The sequence below is a fragment of the Andrographis paniculata genome, unplaced genomic scaffold (genome assembly GCF_009805555.1).
Source record: "Andrographis paniculata isolate CXL003 unplaced genomic scaffold, ASM980555v1 Contig35END, whole genome shotgun sequence".
NCBI lineage: Eukaryota > Viridiplantae > Streptophyta > Magnoliopsida > Lamiales > Acanthaceae > Andrographis > Andrographis paniculata.
This window is the reverse complement of record NW_026137568.1, coordinates 3,073,322-3,096,255: the sequence shown is the minus strand read 5'-3', so window position 1 is coordinate 3,096,255 and position 22,934 is coordinate 3,073,322. Positions and strand designations below refer to the sequence as shown.

At 37.1% G+C, this 22,934-nt stretch overlaps 2 protein-coding genes across 2 annotated transcripts; both read left to right on the top strand.

Annotated features, from left to right (window-relative positions):
- The first annotated feature begins 1,424 nt into the window (after positions 1-1,424).
- Positions 1,425-1,886, top strand: LOC127249063 (secreted RxLR effector protein 161-like). The gene has a single exon (XM_051271654.1). It carries the CDS (start codon positions 1,425-1,427, stop codon positions 1,884-1,886), a length of 462 nt encoding a protein of 153 aa, XP_051127611.1.
- Positions 1,887-21,034: 19,148 nt separating this feature from the next.
- LOC127249062 (uncharacterized) lies at positions 21,035-22,312 on the top strand. Its single transcript, XM_051271653.1, has one exon. It carries the CDS (start codon positions 21,035-21,037, stop codon positions 22,310-22,312), a length of 1,278 nt encoding a protein of 425 aa, XP_051127610.1.
- Positions 22,313-22,934: the final 622 nt, after the last annotated feature.

Sequence of the window (22,934 nt, the reverse complement as noted above, 5' to 3'; positions counted from 1 at the left end):
ATTGTGAGTTATACCCCACAACAAAACGGGGTCGCTGAAAGAAAAAATCGCACTGTGGTTGAGATGACTCGGAGCATATTGACAGGGAAAGGACTTCCAAATAATTTTTGGGCTGAAGCAGTTAATATTGTTGTTTATCTGCTAAACAGATCACCCACCAAAGCTGTGCCTAACAAGACTCCATTCGAGGCGTGGAATAAGAGAAAGCCGGTGGTCGATCATTTGAAGATATTTGGAAGCATAGCCATTGCTCATGTACCAGCTCAGAAACGTGAGAAGTTCGACAAGAAGGGTGAGAAATATATTTTCATTGGTTACAGTGATGAAAGCAAGGGGTACAGACTTTTCGATCCAAAGGAAAATCAGCTGACTGTTTCTAGAGAAGTCATATTCGATGAAAGTGGAGCATGGGATTGGAAGACCAAGAATGATTCAGATCATGAACAGCCATCAAATCAGCCTGGTCAGTTTGCAGAACCATTGCGATTACAGAATGAGCGCACAACTCAGTGAGAGAATGCTCCTGCCAGTCCAACTTCGGCTCAACCAAATCCAAATGATGAAGAACCGGATTCAGAAAATCCAATTCTGAAGGTACGACCTTTGCAAGACATATACTCCTCATGCAATTTTGCATTTTTCTCTCAGGAACCACAGAACTTTCAAGAAGCTGCAAAAGAAGAAATCTGGGTACAAGCAATGAACGAAGAAATTGATATGATTAAAAAGAACCGAACTTGGGAACTTGTCAATTTACCGGAAGGGAAGGATGTTGTTGGGCTGAAGTGGATCTACAAAACAAAGTTTCATGAGGATGGTTCAGTGCAGAAACACAAGGCACGTCTTGTTGCCAAAGGGTACTCGCAACAGCCCGGCGTAGACTTCAATGAAACATTTGCTCCGGTGGCGAGAATGGAGACCATTCGCACTGTTATAGCAATTGCGCCCATTATGGATTGAAAGTCTATCAATTTGATGTGAAGTCCGCTTTCCTAAATGGAGAATTGGAGGAAGAGGTTTATGTAGGGCAGCCTGAAGGATTTGTCGTGAAAAAGAGTGAGGAGAAAGTCTACCGACTTCGAAAGGCTTTATATGGGCTAAAGCAAGCTCCGCGAGCCTGGAACAACAAAATTGACAGCTACTTTGCAAGCTGCAGTTTTCAGAAAAGTCCAAATGAGCCCTCACTCTACATCAAGAAAGAAGGGAGTGATTTTCTTGTCCTTTGTTTATATGTTGATGATTTGATTTATTACGGAACTAACTAATCATTGCTGAAGAGTTTTAGGTAGAAGGTGAAGATGGAATTTGAGATGACGGATTTGGGGACAATAAAGTATTTTTTGGGAATGCAAGTAAGGCAAAGCGTAGGAAAAATTTTTCTATCACAAGAAAAATACATTGATGATATTTTGAAGAGATTCCACATGGCTACTTGCAAACCGATGTCCACGCCTATGGCAACAAATGAAAAACTCCAGCAGTTAAATGACTCGGAAAAAGTGGATGTTTCTCTCTTTCGAAGTTTAGTGGGATCTCTCATCTATTTAACTTACACGAGGCCAGACATCGCTTTTGCAATTAGTGTGGTGTCCAGGTACATGAATGATCCAAGAAAAAATCATTTTGCAGCAGCAAAAAGAATTCTGCGTTATCTTCAAGAAACCAGGAAGCTCGGTGTTCTGTATGGAAAAGAAAACGATTGCAATTTGGTTGGCTATGTTGATAGCGATTGGGCTGGCTCGATTGATGATAGAAAGAGTACCACAGGATATATATTTTGTCGTGGGAAATCACCAATATCTTGGTGTTCAAGGAAGCAAAGAACAGTAGCACTATCATCTACCGAGGCCGAGTACTCTACTATTACTGAAGCGGCTTGTGAATGAGTGTGGCTTAGGAGAATGCTGAAAGATTTGCAATTTAAGCAAAAAGGTGCAACAACAATCTTCTGTGACAACAAGTCGGCTATTTCACTAACAAAGAATCCCGTGTTTCATCCTCGTTCAAAACACATTGAATTACGTCATCACTTCATTCGAGACCTTGTGGCGAAAGGGGAAACAACCATTGATTTCATCAATTCAAGTGAGCAACCGGCTGATATTCTCACCAAACCCCTTGGTGCGGAGAAGATGGAGAACCACAAACAACATTTGAAAATTACAAATTAAGAGACGGTGTTGAAACAATAATTTGTAACTTTCAAAATAGTTAATATGAACTTTAAGTTCTAGTAATTGCCAATAATAATAACACCCTAAAGTAATGGCATGAAGATCAAGAGTCCTATGGAGTTGTCTAGAAAGTCTCTTGGTTATACATATGGATGTATTCCTTACTTCATTGATGTGAAAAAAGAACTTATCCAAAAAGCATAGTGAGCAGCACGTAATATTTTTTTCAGCAAATTCTTCTACTATCTATCGTACCCAACAATACCACGCTCTGATACTAGAATTGTTGCAAATCAAGAGAGAAATTGCCACCAAACTAGATTGTAGATAAATAGAGAACAAAACAGAGAGGAGAGATTGTGCAGGGCGTTTTTTTTTTTTTTTTTTTGGATAAACTTGAAAGACCTTCATATTATTCAATGGAAAATATCTCAAATATATTGAGATTACGTTCCAAAATAAATATGGAATAATTTTTAATCAAATTCACCTTCTAAAACTGAATATAGTAAATAATAAAAATAAAATATATCCTAATTATTTTTGAATCAAATCTTAACAAGAGCTTGTTGATCTCTCTTCCTCACTTTTTGCAAAGCTTCACTTTGAGCAGGCGTCAATGCGGCTTCATTCTCGGACACTTATAACCCTTATCAACAATATCTCGAACATCTTTGGAATAACAATGCTTCCATCAGAATACTCCATTTGCCATATCTTTATTTGAAGACTTTCAGAAACTGGAAGGGTACCATATATATCGGATAGAAGTTGATGGGTCTGATACCACTTTGATGAAGCACTATGAGAAAATAGCAAAGGAGAATAAATGGATAGAATTTTCTTCACATGTTGTCTTCACTACTTACACACATATAAATATATACAGTTAAATACAATGTGGATAAGACTAATCCTATACAACCAAATCGTTATTCTGCCATTATTCTCCTATCTAATTAATTCCATAATATAACAAAATTTTGATTGAGCACAAGAATATATAAATAGATATATATTGTTATGAATTTAGTCCAAGGTTCTATTGAAGGTTGCTCGGGCTGTTGATTATCAGCACCAAAGGAAATTCAATTGCTAGAGAAAGATGTACCCAACCCTCGTAATTACCACTGGTGTATGAAAGAGTGAATCAACCAAGTGTGTACCTTGAGGAAATTCCAGGAGTGCCTTACCTAAACCCTAGATAGTTTTTTTTTATGGAATATAGTTTTTTTTTTTTCTTTTTGTTAAAATTTAACATTCCTTATCAATTAAAAATTAGTTTTAAGAATAATATACAATTCACTTTTTATAAAATTTATAAAATCATTTGAAATGGGGTTAAATGAACACCACAATTATATATATTTTCTTATAATGCTTTCTTGATGTGTAATTTGTAATTGTTTGGGGGATTGGATTTTTAATCCACTATTCATCCCATTTTTCCCTCCCACTTCTCCCCAAAATATCAAATCAAACATCTATTTTTTATTTTTTATATTATACTAAAATCTAATTTTATATTCAAAACTTTACATCAATACCTATTTATATCACATCATACAACTATTCAAATTCAAAATTTTTACTATTCAAATCCCAACTCAAAATTCAAACTCCCAAACAAACACACTATTATTAGATTGACTATCAATAATTGTGTTTCTTATAGTTTCCCAAGAGCCAATAGTTTCCCATCTATCCAGTTTTTAGATTGACAGTACATTGTCATAAATTATTTTGAACACCAAATGAGCAATATTGCACGAAATAAAAATAAAGATGAATATAAGCTTACAATAAATAAGTGAAGCCAATAACAGATTATACATACTTTTCTATATAGACTTTTGTAAGTTTTTTAAAAAGGTTATGATATAGTATATATAATTAATCTTGCAAGTGGTGAGCAAAATAACACGATTATAGTTCATATTAAAAATTTATATTAACTCAATTATGATCCATTAATCTAATTTAGATATTTAATTTTATACTTTTTTTTATATTATTAGTTATATTGCAAACCATGTACACTAAATCAATACTGAGTTGATATCTCATACATTTAAAAGTCCAACCAATAAGATATTATATCAAAAAGGGTAAACTCCAATAGAAATTAAGTTGAATTATTAGCCACAAGCAAAAGATCATGAACAACACAACACACACTGTTTGCGATTGCTAGAGACACAAACATTAAATCAAGCAATACAATTTCGCGATCTAGCTAGTACCCATTATTAATTAATTAAAATTAAAAATCGTCTTCTTCGAGAATTCGAAGTCTATCTGCAACATCTCTACGGGAAGGGTCCTCAGCACGAATGGAGGGCCATGCATCAATGAATCTATTCCATTCGGCATGTCGCCTCTCCATCCAGTCATGAGATTCACGGTACTTTCTTCGCACCTCGTCCCGGGAATTCTGAATGTTCTTCAGTTCTTGCTCCAGAATATCCCGCGGAATGGATGATTGCTCTGACAGCAGTTTGTTGATCCTTTCTTGACCAAGTTCCAGAGATTGGTCCTCCGCAGCATATCCCATAAGTATGAACCGGTGATGTATGAGGTCCTTACGAATGTCACGCAGGATGTCGAGTATCTCCATCAGTTGACATTCGGCAGCAGGCGAAAAGAGGTACCAAGCCCTCGTTACCATTATTGCATAAAATACTGAATCAACCGAACGAGTGCCCTGAGGAAATCCCAAGTTGAGAAACCCATCAATTCGAGCGCGCCAATTTTTGGAAGCCATCACTGTACGTAATTAACATAAAATAAGTTAGAATCCAATGCAGCAGGTTTAGGAATATATATCATTGCCTCTGTATAGACCAACATAGCAGCAATATATAATATTGATGGATCCATTCCCATAATTATCCAAAAACTCAAATCCATAAGAGCCATAGAAGAAGAAAAAAATATATGTGATAATTGTTGTTGTTAACAATACAACCTCTATTGAGATTACAAATGAAACTATCCAAACCATATTATTTTAATATCACCCTTATAAGGTTGGAAATCCAATTCATCTAAATTATATGCAAATACCATATATTGAATATGTATATCAATACATATCCTTTGAAAATAAGAACACTATGAAAATTTTATTATCGAATTACCTAGCAAATATGATGATTGTATACAAAATAAGCGAGGAGACAACTTGAATGATTTGCAACTCATACAAACCTCCTTTATTTATAATCATGATGCATTTATTATAATTATATCTATATTTTATTAATTATAGATTTTATGAAGTCATTTTGGATTTAATTAATTAGTTATTTATTATTGGTATTACCATATATAAAAATATTAAATAACAATGAATTTCTTTTTTTCTTAAATTGCTTCCACACATAATAATTGAGTTACCTAATAACTATATATGTATATTTTAAAAATTTGTGAATCCAAGATTTTAAAAAGTTAATTGTAAGTAGAAAGAACACAATATGTTATGAGAGAATGAATACTTAATTGACTTTGATCCGATGGTTTACCGACTTCAAGTTTCAAGAGTTCGGTGGTAATAGTCATCTCGATCTACTGACATGTTCAATAATTCATATTAAGTAATGAACGAAACAATAATGAAGCATTAATTAAACATTTATGCAATATCAACAAATTCAGGAATCATAGAGTATATCGAAAGGAAATTTAACTATTAATTAAAGATAAAAGAATTCCTTTGATTAAAGGCAAAACAATCATAAAATGCATAATTGAAAGCATATGGTATAAAAGTCATACACAATATTAGGACAGAATTATAAAATTAGATTGAGACGGCAATATTAGAAAATAAATAAATAAATAATTCTCTTGATCCTATCGGGGACTCTGATGACTTTTGAGCTGGTTGCATTTGTCATGTGTTGCATACAATTAAAAGAGTTCTTCTAGATGCTGAAGACAATTCCCCAAAGTTATTGAGATTTTTGTTTTTGTTTTAACGAAAGAAAAGATAGTGCAAATACTGATAAAGGCGATAAGGACAATGAGAAAAAATTGTTGATATTAAAGTGGTTTTAGTTGCAAATGGACGCTGAAGGTGGTTTAAAGAGGCGGAAATTGTACTATTTTGATACCATTGGAATCGTAAAAGTATGATGTAGAATGAAGGAGTATGTGTGAGAAATTGCTAAGAAATTTTTGGAAACACATAGTTTAGTTATCCTTAATATTAAAAGAGATTACTGGTTATTTTGACGAAGAGCTTTGAGAGGTGAAACTCAAGTTTTCATTGTGAGACTCCTTGAGGGATTTAAAAATTTTATTTGCGTTAGAGCGAGAGCTGCTCCTTCTTTCTTGAAATTTCAAAAACTGGGGTTATATTCTTAAGGACAACCAGAAATTCTTTCGATAGAGATTGTTGTGATTCTTGAAGGATTTTTGAAAAGGAATTACATTTCGATGATAGCGGAGAAAAATGAGATTAGCACCCTGTTGAGCACAAAAAAAAAATAATAATAAATAATGGCAGTAGGATTCTGGATGGGTCTGAATATAAGCCAAACGGCCCAGAAGTCGGGCAAAGGAAAGTCGGACAAGGAAGGATGATCGGCCGATACGGAGGTCGTACAAGATAAGATCGGGCACGGAGATCGGACATGATAAAGTCGAGCGCTGAAGTCGGACATGATAAGGTCGGGCACTGAGGTCGGACATGATAAGGTTGGGCACTGAGGTCGGACATGATAAGGTTGGGCACTGAGGTCGGACAGGATAAGGTCGGGCACGGAGGTTGGACAAGATAAAGTCGGGCACGGAGGTCAGACAGGATAAGGTCGGGCAAAGAAGAAGTATCGGCAGACGCGGAGGTCGGTCAAGACGAAGGTCGGGCGAAGAAAGATGAGATGGAAGAGGCGGAGTTCTGTCAAGACGAAGGTCGGGCGAAGAAAGATGAGATGGCAGACGCGGAGGTCTGTCAGGACGAAGGTCGGGCGAAGAAAGATGAGATGGCAGACGCGGAGGTCGGACGAAGAAGGGAAAACAATATGCACTCAGGTCGGGTGGCATATAGGTCGGGAAAAAGGAAGACGGGTGAAGAAAGGTCTGTTAATTAGTCGCTTAACTAAGCCACCACCTGTTAATCGCCTAATCGATTTGGGGTCACTTGGTCAAACAGTAGTTCAGTCGCTTGAAAGGGTGGTCAGTTGGTCGCTTGATTGGGCGACCAATGGATCATCTTGACAAATGGTTGTTCAGCCGATTGAAGGGACCAGATGGTGGTCGCTTGATTGGGAGACCAATGATTCGTCTGGACGAATGGTTGTTCAAGCCAATTGAAGGGACCAGATGGTGGTCGCTTAATTGGGCGACCAATGAGTCGTTTGGATGAATGGTTGTTTAGCCGATTGAAGGGACCAGATGGTCGCTTGATTGGGCGACCAATGAGTCGTTTGATCTAGCGATCAGTTAGTCTCTAGATTGGTCGGTTGGGTTATGCGGTTGGTGAGTCGGTTAACATACGTGTCAACAGAAGAGGACTTTCTGGGCGGTTGACAGCGGTTGCTGTAACCGACCAGATGACGGTTCAAACCGTTTCTTTAAAGGGTTATTTAAGGATTCGGGTCTGTTCTGAAAAAGGATCTTCAATCGACATCAAATTCAAGAGAATTGCTTTTGGGGATCACCACTTTATTTTCCAGTCTGTAGTTTTATTTTCCTATTTTTATTTATGTATACTACAGTGTTTAGAGATTCCTAATCTCAGGCACTAATTATATCAAATTCGAAGATAATTTTCTATTTTCGGATTTTACTTTTTATTGTTGAAAATTCGCATCAACAATTTGGCGACCACAGTGGGAGAAAGGCAAAATTGTTGATCCTACGTTAACAAAGAATTTTATATGACTGAGGTCCGGCCGAATCATCAAAAGGGTCCATATGGCAGGCTCACCGCCCCAAGTCGCTTCAACACTAGTGGGGGAAACAATTTCACCACCTGCTATGCCGAATACAGGGAAGCACCACAAGTACCTGCCGATTGGGTGTCTTACGTTCAACAATTGAACAACCAGCATACTCTGGCTATGCAAAATATGTTGCGTGAGCAACGAAACCTTATGCAAAATATACTAGATCAGGCTTTATCAAGGATTACTCTGCAACCCACTCAGTCACCGCCAGGGATGTCACCATCCAGATTACAAACAAATTTTGCAGGGGCTTCATATGTAGACAACACTCTTCCAAGTGTCACTACTAGGGTTGACAGGGGAAAAACTCCTCTAACATACCCAAATAATGTTCCATTAGATGTCAGAGCTGAACCAGCCTTCTCTAGGGAAGAGAGGTTGCGGGGACAGACTCATAATCCCATCCCAACCGAACCAGCATTCTCTAGGGAAGAGAGGTTGGGGGAACAGACTCATAATCCCATCCCAGCCGAGCCAGCCTTCTCTAGGGAAGAGAGGTTGGGGGGATAGGCCCATAATCCCATTCCGGTGTTCGATCCTATTCCACCTAGAGTGGATCAGGAAGACATCGCTCAAGTTCTGCGGGTGCATTTCGGAATGAATCCGAAAACGATGAATAGGCCGGCATATCAAAGACCTTTTCCATAAAGGATCATTAACGATTTTCCTCTCCCAAGGAATTATCGACCGCCAGACTTTCATGCTTTCTCAGAAGAAGACGGATCCTCCACCATAGAGCATGTGGGTCGGTTCACAGCACAGTTAGGAAAAGTCGGTAATAACCCTTTTTATAAATTGCAACTATTTGGTTTGTCTCTTACCAGGACAACTTTTTCATGGTTTGTGAATCTGCCACCTGGGCAAATACAAACCTGGGAAGGTTTAGAGATGGCGTTTCATGCTAGATTCTTCAACCCTTTACCAGCCGTTTCTTTTTCCGATTTGTTGGAAATGAAACAATATCCAGAAAAGTCAGCCTCACAGTTCATCGAAAGGACACGTCTAATGAAGGGGCGTTGCCCGACAGTCATTGAGGAGAGCGAGATAACCAACCTCGTGGTCAAGAATATGCACACGCGGATGCGGGAGGCTTTAACGGCCCATGACATTCAAGATCTGGCCAGTTTAGCATCCAAGGCGGGGAGGTTAGAATCCCTTTTTAGAGAGACGCATCCACCAGACGACGAACAAGGGGGAGGTGCTGAAGAAATGGTGGCTGAAATTATAATGCGACATCGACCAATGCGCAGGCCACCACCAGTACGCAGTAAATGGACGTTGGATCAGAGGTTGACGTGACCTTGGATGATATAGGTTGGATCTGGGGCTGACGTGGCCTCGGATGCTGGCCTGCAAAATCCTAAACGTCCCAAGAAGTGATGCTTAGGAGTTGGGCGGGAGGAGGCAAGTTGTTGAGAACAAAAAATAATAATAATAATAATAATAAATGATGGCAGTAGGATTCTGGATGGGTCTGAATATAAGCCAAACAGCCCAAAAGTCGGGCAAAAGAAAATCGGACAAGGGAGGATGATCGGCCGATACGGAGGTCGCACAAGAGAAGGTCGGGCACGAAGATCGGACATGATAAGGTCGGGCACTGAGGTCGGACATGATAAGGTCGGGCACTGAGGTCGGACATGATAAGGTCGGGCACTGAGGTCGGATAGGATAAGATCGGGCACGGAGGTCGGACAAGATAAAGTCGGGCACGGAGGTCGGACAGGATAAGGTCGGGCAAAGAAGAAGTATTGGCAGGCGCGGAGGTCGGTCAAGACGAAGGTCGGGCGAAGAAAGATGAAATGGAAGACGCGGAGTTCTGTCAAGACGAAGGTCGGGCGAAGAAAGATAAGATGGCAGACGCGGAAGTCTGTCAGGACGAAGGTCGGGCGAAGAAAGATGAGATGGCAGACGCGGAGGTCGGACGAAGAAGGGAAAACAATATGCACTCAGGTCGGGTGGCATATAGGTCGGGCAAAAGGAAGACGGGTGAAGAAAGGTCTATTAATGGGTCGCTTAACTAAGCCACCACCTGTTAATCGCCTGATCGATTTGCCGGTCACTTGGTCAAACAGTAGTTCAGTCGCTTGAAAGGGCGGTTAGTTGGTCGCTTGATTGGGCGACCAATGGATCGTCTGGACGAATGGTTGTTCAGCCGATTGAAGGGACCAGATGGTGATCGCTTGATTGGGATACCAATGAGTCGTTTGGACGAATGGTTGTTCAAGCCAATTGAAGGGACCAGATGGTGGTCGCTTAATTGGGCGACCAATGATTCGTTTGGACGAATGGTTGTTCAGCCGATTGAAGGGACCAGATGGTCGCTTGATTGGGCGACCAATGAGTCGTTTGGTCTAGCGATCAGTTAGTCTCTAGATTGGTCGGTTGGGTTATGCGGTTGGTGAGTCGGTTAACATACGTGTCAACAGAAGAGGACTTTCTGGGCGGTTGACAGCGGTTGTTGTAACCGAGCAGACGGCGGTTCAAACCGTTTCTTTAAAGGGTTATTTAAGGATTCTGGTCTGTTCTAAAAAAGGATCTTAAATCGACATCAAATTCAAGAGAATTGCTTTTGGGGATCACCACTTTATTTTCCAGTCTGTAGTTTTATTTTCCTATTTGTATTTATGTATACTACAGTGTTCAGAGATTCCTAATCTCAGGCATTAATTATATCAAATTCGAAGATAATTTTCTATTTTTGGATTTTACTTTTTATTGTTGAAAATTCGCATCAACACACCCATAATTGGCACTCAGAACAGATCACAAATCATGGAGGTTGTATCTTTGCAATCAATTATACTACTTCCTTCAATTTTTAGTATTGTTATAGACATATTGCTGATTTTTGAAACTATCTGAAGTGGGTCAATCATTTGCTTCATTGGTTCCAATGATCTACTTTGGTACGATTTACGCATACATAGGTAATGCGATGAACATAAGCTAGCAGAATATAAACTACAAATCAAGAATGGATTTGAAAATCAAATTAAGACCAATCACGAATACCAAACCAGATGAATAAAAAATTAGCGAAAAATTATTACATTTGTGTATGCATGAATAGAGTATGAATAGTTCTCAAGAATCGTTCTCCCGGAAGCAATTAAAGTGTGGTAAAGAAATGTTGAGGAAGAAGTGACCATACCTTTGAAAATGTGTGATATATTCGAGAAAACATGTGAAATGACCATTATGCCAAATTTTTTGAGGGGATTGCAACATATTAATAAAAATCTTAATTTTTGATTGGTGCGCTGTATTTTGATCTCCGTTAAAACTGATACATTTATTATTAGTTGATAAATAGTTTTTAAGAGTAATATATGAATTACCTTTTTCTATAAAATCTAAAAAAAATTAGATTTTGTTTTGACTAGAAATTTAAAATCATCCATTAAATGAGGTTAAATGAAAATCGTCTTGAGAGATTTTTTCACGATGCTTTCTTCATTTGTAACTCCAGTAATCTGGAATATAATTTTCATAATAATAAATAGAATCGATGAAATATATATAGTTAGCTTGAGCATCAATAATTTTTTTCTTATAGAAATCTTACTCTTTAAGAATTTGCTTTCTTTATTCTATATCGCTAAGTGGAGGATCCATGACACAAATGGAAGACTAAAGAAAATTTTTGAATGGATGATTGAACTAACAATATTGGTATTTTGCTTCCTAGCCCATAAGCCTGAGGTAGTGATATACGAGGTTCTGACTAATGTTGCATAGTTGTTGATTACTGGCACCAAAGGAAATTCAACTGTGAATGAAAATTTGTACCAAACTCTCACACTACAAGAAATTATCGATTTTGTAACGAAGTTTTTTCGTTTCTAAATTTATTTTTTCCGTTACTAATGATATTAGAGATGGAATTAGAGATGAAATTACGTTAGCTACGTGAACTTTAGGAACAGAATTCCGTTACAAATATACTATTTTTTTTGGTAGTGTCATTACCACTAGTACATAAATTAGTGGGGAAAAATTCAAAAAAAAATATTTCACGCATATATCTCATTATCACTTTTGTCATATATTTATCTCGCTGGAAAAATATATCCTACATATTTGCAAAAGTCGTTATTTTAGTCAATTGGCCGCGCGTGATGTTTACGCCACACGCGGTCACGTGCAATCACACGCGGCCAAAGGACAAATATAACGATTTTTGTAAACATGTAGGATATATTTTGCCAGCAAAATAAATACAGGACAAAAGTGATAATAGGGTATACGTGTGAGATATTTTTGCAATTTTTTTCTAAAATAGTGAATCAACCGATGTTAGTCCGTTGAAGAAATCCTTGGGAGAGCCGTGCCTCACTTCAACTTTTCCAAATGAACAACCAAGGAGAAATACTATAAGAAAAATAAATAGAAATAAGCTCCAAAGAATATGTATATCATGTGAACCATCAAGGAAAAAGGTCATATACTACTTTTGGCAAACCTCAACAACTGGTACAACAAAAGTGTGTACACAAATAAAATACAATAAGTTCTTGCTGTGAGGATCATTAGGCATTAACAAAAATGTTAATAGCCCATTTATGAATTAATGATCATTAATTAGTCAAACGGAGATTGAAATATTCACATAAATTACCTTTGATAGATACCTTTATGGTAGCATCGTTGCTATCAATAAAAATACTCTAACAGTACAATATCCGTGTAACAAGTAGTGTCGGGGTCGATCCACAGGGACTGTGAAATTTAATTCTTGTTTTGTCACAATTTCAAGTATTGGGGGGAAAGAGAGATTAGCAATTCATTAATATAATTAAAATAAGCGATGGGAAATAAAATTTTGATTCCAAATAAATTAATTTCTAGCCCAAGGAATGAATAAGAAACCAGATTAAAGATTCGATTATAGATTTTAAATAATCTTGTTATTCAATTGATAAATTGGTTATAGGCATTAGATACGATCATAACGGCCAATTTTTCCTAACTTTATTAGCGAAAATAGTACGACCGATTAACCACATTCCTAATTAAAGAAATAATCTAGGTACGACCATAAATTGATTTCCCCAATTGAAAATAGCACGAGAAAAACCCAATTCAAATATTCAATCAATTACGAAAAGATTAGATTATTTGATCATGTAATTCCTAGGCTAAGCTTGTCAACTAATTATCACTTTATCAAACAAATGCACAATTACGGATGCAAAATGTACAATTGGCACACAATTGCTAAACCAATCTAAAATCCGGCCAGGATAAAAGATTAAATAAAACAATTGTAGGCAAAAATAAAGATTGCACAAATATCAATTTACTAAACAAGATTCATATTAAATCAAAACACAATCTCAAAAATCCCAATCCGAAATCTACATTCAACCTTAGACTAGACTAGAAAATTAGCTACTCATGCTAAATGAATTAGACAATAAATGGCGCTTCCTCTCAAAATATCCTTCTCAATCCACCGCTTAGACTAAGAAATGTGAGAGTGAATTGTGATGTCTCATCCAATGCCTTCCTTATTTTTATAGACGAGCAAACTCCTCAATTGCTCATTTCCATTTCTCATGCATTCGATCAAACCTAAATTTCTTACCTTCCATCTTCACTCCTATAATTATGCCACCATCTTTTTAAATCATAACTTTCCTTGGAAAACAAGCTTAAATGAAGCACTTCTACAATTCTTTGACCGGAAATTGGCATGGGCATTAATCACTCAACTCCCTTGCACCAATCAATAACATGTCAAAATGAGTAGAAATTTATCCAAAATATTAATTATATTTTATAATTTATCTATATAAATATAGGATAATATATGCTTTATCAATTCCCCCACACCCAAACCATGTTTGCCCTCAAGCATAAACCACACAAGCACATGCAAGAACTTGATGCAATCATAATCTCCACAAAAATATTCACATTATCATTACCTCAATGAAACTCAAAACACACTGAGCACAACATAAGCTCACTAGAAATAAAGTGTATACACTTAACACTCAAATATATTTGGATTAACAAGTCACTTGTGTCGCATCGTAAAAATGATTATCCCATAGGCGTGCATATTGATCACATCTCTTAATTTTTTAAATCTAATGCAAATAATCAAAGAGTCTTTAAATAAGGTTGTAACGGGGATTTAGGTTGAGATGGGATGTAGGATATTATTTGGCTGAATAAGTCAAAAAGAAAATATTCTAAACTCATTTTGTAATATATAGACTCCATTTAAAACTTCTCATCCCTCACTTATTCCTTCATTAGCATGCATACTCAAAATTTTATTCTTGCAAACTACATAAGAAGAATGCTCACCAAGATAACCCTAGTACACCTAACTCAACCGACAATTTAACACTAAAATGTCCATTCCCGCTATAATGCCAAAAAAACTTGTGCCTTTTTTTTTTTTTTTTTTTTTTGCTTTTCTTGATCTTTTCTCAACCCTTTTATTTTTCTCTCATAAGTAATGAACAACAATAAATAGACATAATTTCTCATTCCCTTGGAGACTTTAAAAAAATATGAACTTGAAACATTTTCCTTTGACTATAGGTTCAAATAAATGCTGGCTTTAGAAAGAAAAGCCATAGGTTGAAATGCGGCTCTTTTAACAATAAAAATAGGATATTCAAGCTCAACGAGGCTCACTAAGTGATTAATTTTTAGGTAGGAAATATATCTAGCCAAATGGTTTATCCTAATGCCCTTATCAAATTAATCACACAGACTCCTAGGAAATCAAATTCGACATTCATCACTACGCAAGTTCAAAAAACCAAGTCTAGAGCAATAATCAAATGCAAGAAGAAATGTATAGCATTTAAAATGAATTTTATATTAGGCTCAAATCTCACATAGGGTAAAACATGTCAAGCCCGGCATATTTATCGTCTAGTTCATCGGCAAGGCATCTAATGAAAATATGTCATGTTGAAAAGAAATACACATAAGTCTTTAGCACACAAGTCAGCCATGCAATCGGGAAAACAATGGATATCCCCTCCCCCCCCTCCTCACACCCACTATGCACATTGTCCTTATTGTAAGGCATCGCGAAAAATAAAAAAGCTTAAGGGATAGTAGACTTCCCTGAACTGGGGGGGGGGGGGAATGCGAGGGTGCTATGATCAGGCAGGAGAGATTGCGCAATCAGCACATTTGGCGCAATCATAGTCATCTTCCAATAGCTTCTTAATGACAATGTGGTGGTCTCTTATGTTCTTTTTCATCTCCTGGATCTCAGTCTTGCAATTTTTAAACTCAACTTCAAGTGCGGCGAATTGTGCTTACATCGAGTTGTGGAGGAACCTGCTAGATTAGCATGAGAAGAACACTCTTTCGGTGTAAAAAGAATTCCCATATTAGTCAATTCCGTAGGTAACGCTCCCATTCGGTGGAGGGTGTCAGCATCGAGAATTGTCATCTCACAAACTACATAGAGAGAAAGTAGATCAAGTGAGGGATAGTAGAATCAATAAACCAAGATTAATAGCCAAGCGAGTAATATACGAGCCCAAGGGGAGATGGCTATTTTTCATACACACAAAAGTAGAGAACTGCAACGCAACCCAATATGCGAAATTAACTTTCACTTTCTTGGTCATGCACCAAAGAAAGAAAAGTTCAGCCTTATTATCCATATTTGATGTGTCTTTACGACCCGAAAACTATACCCAATGAGACGGTGAATATATTGCAAAACCAGACTCTTAAGATAAGAGGACTTTGACATTTTCTTATTGTAAGGGGCCTCGCAGAAGTAAAATCATTCCATACCTCATTCAAGTCCGAAAGAAAATTAGGATGGAATGTGGTCGCGCACTCTACGAAGTTTTTGCCTGTGACATCCTGTTCGGAGTACATTGCCAAAGCAACACCAAAGTCAACAATATACATTTTAAACTCAGTGCCAAGTAAACAAAAGCGTACCACATCAGGGGAATTCACGATAAACTCCAAAGGGACAGTGGAAACAAAAGTATAGTAGAATTCTCAAGTTAGCTCCGTAACTTCCGGGACATCAAGGTGTAGAAATTCCGACCAACCAAGAAATGCAAAATTATCAATGACATCAACAATCAAGTTCAATTTCACTAAGAAGGAGATTTCAAATTTCTTGCAAGGAATAATTTTTTGAAAGGAAGAATTGACAGATTCAATCTTTTGATATCGTCAGGATTATCAAATGAAAAATTACCTCTGACGAACTTATCCGGCACCATGTGTACTTTCTTACAGCATGGAGGGCACGACCAGGGTTTTGAAATCTTTGCCGAACTGGAGAGGGGTACTCGAACAGTCGGTCAGACAGAGGCGGGTTTCTTCTATGGTGCCATATCCTGCAAAATAGAATAGGAAGTGAAAACTTACCGGAAAAGAGTGAACTCCGGAGGATATGCGGCGGTCAGCGGCAAGCAGTGGCGGACCGTATCCAGCTGCTGGAGCAGGGCAGCGGCAGAGCATAGGAAAGGGGAGGAGCGGGAGGAAAGAAGAAGAAGAAGAGGAAGACGTCGGCATCTGTCGGTGGGAGGCGGCGGCAGCAGGTGGCGGCGCAGATTATGGAGCAGGGTAGACGGGTAGAACGGAGGATTGAGAAGGACGTTTTGAGAGGAAGCGCCGTCGGAAAATCATCTTTATTGCTTTATTCATTTAGCGTGAGTAGCTAATTTTCTAGTCTAGTCCACGTTTAAATGTAGATTTCAGACTAGGATTTGTAAGATTCTGTTTTGATTTAATTTGAATCTTGTTTAGTAAATTAAATCTTTTATTTGAGCTTCAAATTATAAAGAAGCACTTTCTGACCGACATAAAAAAATTTCTTTAATATTTGTTGGTCATGAAAGGCTATCGTCTTTTCTTTGTACGTCAAGGCGCTCTCATATGCCTTATTCTTAATCTCTTCCAATTCCTGCAACTATAACTTTCTATGTGTTCCTGCTTCGTCAATAATCATGTTGCATTTCTTTACTGCCCAGAAAGCATGGTGCTCAAGTTCAACAGAAATATGACATGGCTTACCGAGTACTAACCTATATGGCGACATTCCAATAGGCGTCTTGTAAGCGGTGCAAGAAGCCCATAATGCATCCAGGAGGCGGAGACTCAAGTCCTTTCTATCCGGTCTAATAGTCTTTTCAAGAATAGACTTGATTTCTCATTCGACACCTCTGCTTGACCATTTTTCTGAGGATGGTATGAGGTTGAAACTTTGTGCAATACGCCATACTTCTAGCCGTGATGATCATTAGGCAAATATGTTAATAGTCCATTTATGAATGAATGATCAGTAATTAGTCAAAGGGAGATTGAAATATTTACATAAATCACCTTTGATAGATACATTTATGGTAACCTCGGTGCTTCCAATAAAATACTCTAACACCACAATTGTCGCGTAGCAAGTGGTGTCAAGGTTGATTCACAGAGACTGTGAAATGTAATTTTTGTTTGTCACAATTTCAAGTATTTGGGAGGAAAGAGAGATTAGAAATTCACTAATATAATTAAAAATAAACTATCGGAAATAATATTTAGATTTCAAATAGATTAACTTTTGGCCCAATGAGTAAATAAGAAACTGGATTAAAGATTCGATCATCTATTTGATAAATTAGTTATAGGTATTAGATATGATCATAACGTCCAATTTTCCCTTACTTTAATGGCACCAATGGTACGATCGATTAACCGCATCCCTAATTAAAGAAATAATCTAAGTACGATCATAAATTGATTTTCCCAATTGAAAATAACATGAAAAAAACTCAATTCAAATATTCAATCAATTATGAAAAGATTCAATTATTTGATCATGCAATTCATAGGCTAAGCTTATCAATCTATTTACCACTTTATCAAACAAATGTACAATTACAGAAACAAATGTTTAATTGGCTCACAATTGCTAAACCAATCTAAAATCCAGCCACCATAAAAGATTAAATAAAATAATTGTAGGCATGAATCACATAAATTGCACAAATATCAATTTACTAAACAATATTCAAATTAAATCAAAACACAATCTCACAAATCCCAATCGGAAATCAACATTCAACTTTGGATTAGACTAGAAGATTAGCTACTCATGCTAAATAAATAAAACAATAAATAATGATAATGATGATCTTCCGGCGGCACTTCCTTTCAAAACATCCTTCTTAATCCTCCGCTTAGACTATGAAAAATGAGAGTGAATTGTGATGTCTCATGCAATGCCTTCCCCATTTTATAGACAAGCAAGCTCCTCAATTGTTCCTTGATTGCTCCTTTTCATTTCCCATGCCTTCGATCAAGCCTAAATTTCTTTCTTTCCATCTTCACACCTATAATCATCCACCATCTTTTTAAATCACAACTTTCCTTGGCACGCAAGCTTAAAATCAAACACTCTTATAATTCTTTGACCGAATATTTGGCATGGGTGTGAATCACTCCATTCCCTCACACCAATCAATAACATGCCAAAATGAGTAGAAATATATCCAAAATATTAATTATAATTTATAATTTATCTATATAAATATAGGATAATATATGCTTTATCAATTTATGCGGCTATGACTTATCTAGGCTAGTTGTATTTTTCTTGAACTTCTCGAGAAATAAACAAAACAATGGAGTGCATAGGTCAATCATATGTAAGTATAAAGCAAAGCAAAATTGATCCATGTGACAATGACAATCCACTTGTAGACTCCAAAGCACTTCGAAAACATATTATGAACTTCTATAAATTTAAAAGCATATTGTTGTCGTCGAAAATCACCTCCGGCGGCTTAATCGGAAAATCTTGCCATAAATGATTTGTTCATAGGGTTCCCTGGCCTCCTTAAGAAAGTATCTAGGTTATCTTGCAATATCCAAATAATTTAAGAATCAAAGAAATTAAAAACTAAAACTAATAATGCAAGGAAGAAACTGAAATTTGATAAAAATAGTTCCAAAAGAATAATGTATTGGAATAAAAGAAAATACAAAGTAAAAAGTAAATTGAAGAAGATGAATAATGGTGAATGGCGTGTCTCTTCTGGTTCTTGGATCTCGATTTTATTGGTATTTTTTTTTGAATTTGTTTGTGAAATATGCGATATTAGATAAATAATTTGCTATATTTTAGACGGTTTTTGGATGCGAATTTTGTATATATGCTCCTAATGGTGTGTTTTTGAACTTTCTACTAGGCGTTGAGGAGTTGGCAAATTTTGGGCATATTGGAGAGAAAAGCCAAACACAAGAAGTCCTTAGGCGTGATTACGAAGCAGGAAGAATAAAAATTGCAAAAAAGTCCTCCGGGGTAATTAGCAATTTTAGAATTGTTTGGCTTAAAGTGCAAAAGAGATCTAAAGTGATTAATTGAAAAGGATAGTTAGGGCCAATAAAGAAGGGGAAGAAGAAACGCAAAACCACGATCTCACCTGCAACCCATTTCTGAAAGAGAAGATAAGCGAAGGAAGGACACTACGGACGGGAACTTTGGAGAGCAATGCAGAAGAACTTCCGGGGACCTTTTTCTTCATTTTTAGAATTGGTTTGTTGTCGATTTTTAAACTTGAAAGCACGATGAACTCTTTGATTTATTTTATGTTTTTAATTGCTATGGATTGCAAGTAGTTTCATTTCTAGTGTAGGTATGAATTGATGTTCGGGATTGAAATTATGAGACTTGGTTTCGATTAAAATTGGTGTTCATCGATGTTGGATATTTTTAATTCTTCTAATTGATGAGTTTAGAAATCTTGAATTGATTATTGCGCACGTATCAATTTAGGATTTCATATCTATATTGGGGATTGACATACGTAATTGTGTAATTTTCCAATTTGCGTAGCAACCTAAAGAAGAACACTCTAGGGAAGAATTAAAATCAATTTTAAACAAATCCTCGTAGGAGATTTTTAAATTGAATTGGGCCTTTCTAGTTTTTTTTACTGCTGCCGAGTTAGAAAACTACGGTCGTACCTAGGATTCTTTCCCGATTAGAGAAATAGCTAACGGTCGTACCTTAGTTATCGAAAAAGTAAGGAAAGGTTGGTTGTGAATGCGTTTAGATCAACTACAACCAAATTATCCAACTAGTCGATAAATTTGACTTTTAGTCGATGATCAAATTTCATATCCCGAATGAAAAATTCATGTCTATGCTAAAGTATAATCATATTTGGTAAAGCCCTAATTTTGCATTCTAGTTAACTTGCGTTTATTGAGTAAATTTTATTCTTCCTTATTTAGTGTGATAATCAAATCCCCCCAATATATATTAATATGATTATAATCAATCAAATAGAGAAAGAATTACTGTTTGCCTGCGGAGACGACCCTACTCACTACTGCTATACTGCATATTTTGGGAAGTAGGAATTGATATTTTATTTTACAGCTGTGTGACACGCTAGCAATTTTGGCGCCGTTGCTGCATAACAGTATAAGAATTTTTGATATTTGGTTGTTTCTTTTATTTATTTAGCTCTAATTTTCACTTAATGGTTTATGCCTCGAACTGGTCGTACATTTGAATCAGTGTTTGATTCATAAATCGAAAGGACTGCATGCCGTTTGAGGAAAGAAGCTAGAGAGCGAAAGAGGGCCGAGAAAGAAGTTGAGTCACCGGGACTTAACTTAGCTATACAACTAGCGGATACCTCTAGTTCTAACGAGGGTGTAGAGGCCAAGGAAGTTGAAAAAGTTTTGATATATCCAATGGCACAAAGAACCTTGAGGGAGCTAGCTGCTCCCGACTTAATTCAACACCCTTTGTGTATTAATTTTTCTGCTATAGCCGATAATACGGCATTTGAGCTTTAATCTGGACTAATACATTTATTTCTGTCTTGTCATGGCTTGGCAGGGGAGGAACCACACAAACACTTGAAGGAATTCAATGTGGTGTGTACAAGCATGAAACCACAGGGAATCACTGAAGAGCAGATAAAACTCCGAGCTTTTCCATTCTCCTTGAAAGATGCAGCCAAGGATTGGTTGTTCAACTTGCCCGCCGGGAATGTAACCACGTGGATGGATATGAAGTACAAGTTCCTCGAAAGGTTCTTTCCCGCATCCCAGGCTGCGAATTTGCGAAAAGAGATTTGTGGCATCAAACAAATATCAGGGGAGTCTTCATATGAGTATTGGGATAGATTTAATAAGTTAATTGCTAGATGTCCGCAACATCAGATTTCTGAGCAACTTCTAATTCAATATTTCTATGAAGGACTAACTTTGATTGACAGGAGGATAATTGATGCTTCCAGTGGAGGCGCTTTAATGAATAAGACACTGAAAGAAGCTTGGGAATTGCTTAACGATATGGCTATGAACTCTCAACAATTTGGGCCAAGGTATGTCGTGGGAGTGAAAGAAGTTGTTGAGGTAAGTTCTCCTATGCAACAACAATTAAATGAGTTAACTTTTTTTGTGAGAAAACTTGCTGTAGGGAACGCTCAAGTGAAACCATGTGGGATTTGTACGAGTGTTGTACATCCTACGGATGCTTGTCCTACATTGACACAAGAGGTGGAAGTGAGTGCTGCAGGTTTTGCACCAAGAAAAGCTTATGACCTTTATTCGAATACATTCAACCCGGGATGGCGAGATCACCCCAACTTTAGTTATGGGAATCAACAATCCTATGGTCAGCAGCAACCGCCAGGTTTTCAGTCATATGGACAACAGCAACCACAAAGGGCCATGCCTCAAGCCTCCATGCCTGGTAACTCTTTATATGACATGGTGAAATCAATTGCGCCTAATTTTTTGCAATTTCAGCAAGAGACAAGAACGAGTATTAAAAATTTGGAAGATCAAATGTCTCAAGTTAAGAAAGAGAGGGAGAAATGCAAGCTACCGGCTCAAACCCACATGAACCCGAGTAATGTTAGTTCAATGGTCTTGCGAAGTGGTAAGGAGCTAAAAGGTCCGAAGGTTATTACACAAAAAAAGAAAGCTGGAGAGGAGATTAAGAAGGAGATTGATCAAGAAGCGAACAAGTCAACTGGTCAGGTGAATTCTAAACCTCCTATTCAATCAAATGATAATGTTGCTTCATTTCCTCACAGGTTAGCAAAACCGGCTAAAAGCGATAAAGACACGGAGATCATGGAGATGTTTAAGAAAGTGGAGCTAAGCATTCATTTGCTTGACCCAATTAAGCAAGTCCGCCGGTATGCGAATTTTTGAAAGAGCTGTTTACCAAGAAGAAGAAGTTGAGAGGGGACGAGAAAGTGCTAGCTAGAGAGACTGTGTCTGCCGTGCTGCAAAGGAAATTGCTACAAAAGTGCAGAGATCCAGGTATGTTTGTAGTTCCGTGCAAAATAGGTAAGATGGAAATTAAAAGAGCTATGCTAGATTTAGGTGCAACCATTAACGTTATGCCTAAGTCTATTTTTAACTCTTTGAACATTGGACCCTTGAAAGAAACAGGGATAGTGATTCAACTAGCTGATAGAACTTACGCTTACCCCGAATGGATAATTGAGGATGTTCTTGTGCAAGTGAATGAGTTAATATTCCCTGTTGATTTCTATGTTTTAGATATGCATGATGAAAATTTGCCTAATCCTTCACCTATTTTGCTTGGATTGCCATTTTATGTGTACTGCATATACAAAAATTGATGTTAGAATGGGACACTTACCATGGAATTCGAAGGTGTAATGGTTCATATCAATATTTTTTATGAATCAAATGATCCCGTGGAACCTCATACTTTGTATTGTATAGATGTCCTTGATCAAAATGTGCAGGAAGTCTTTGAAGTTGGAGAAATAAGAAAATTGCAGTTGCAAGAGTTTGAGAAAAT

What these genes read in the sequence shown, in the direction of transcription:
- LOC127249062 (XM_051271653.1), top strand. Translation starts at nt 21,035, where the DNA reads ATGAAACCACAGGGAATCACTGAAGAGCAGATAAAACTCCGAGCTTTT.
- LOC127249063 (XM_051271654.1), top strand. Translation starts at nt 1,425, where the DNA reads ATGGCTACTTGCAAACCGATGTCCACGCCTATGGCAACAAATGAAAAA.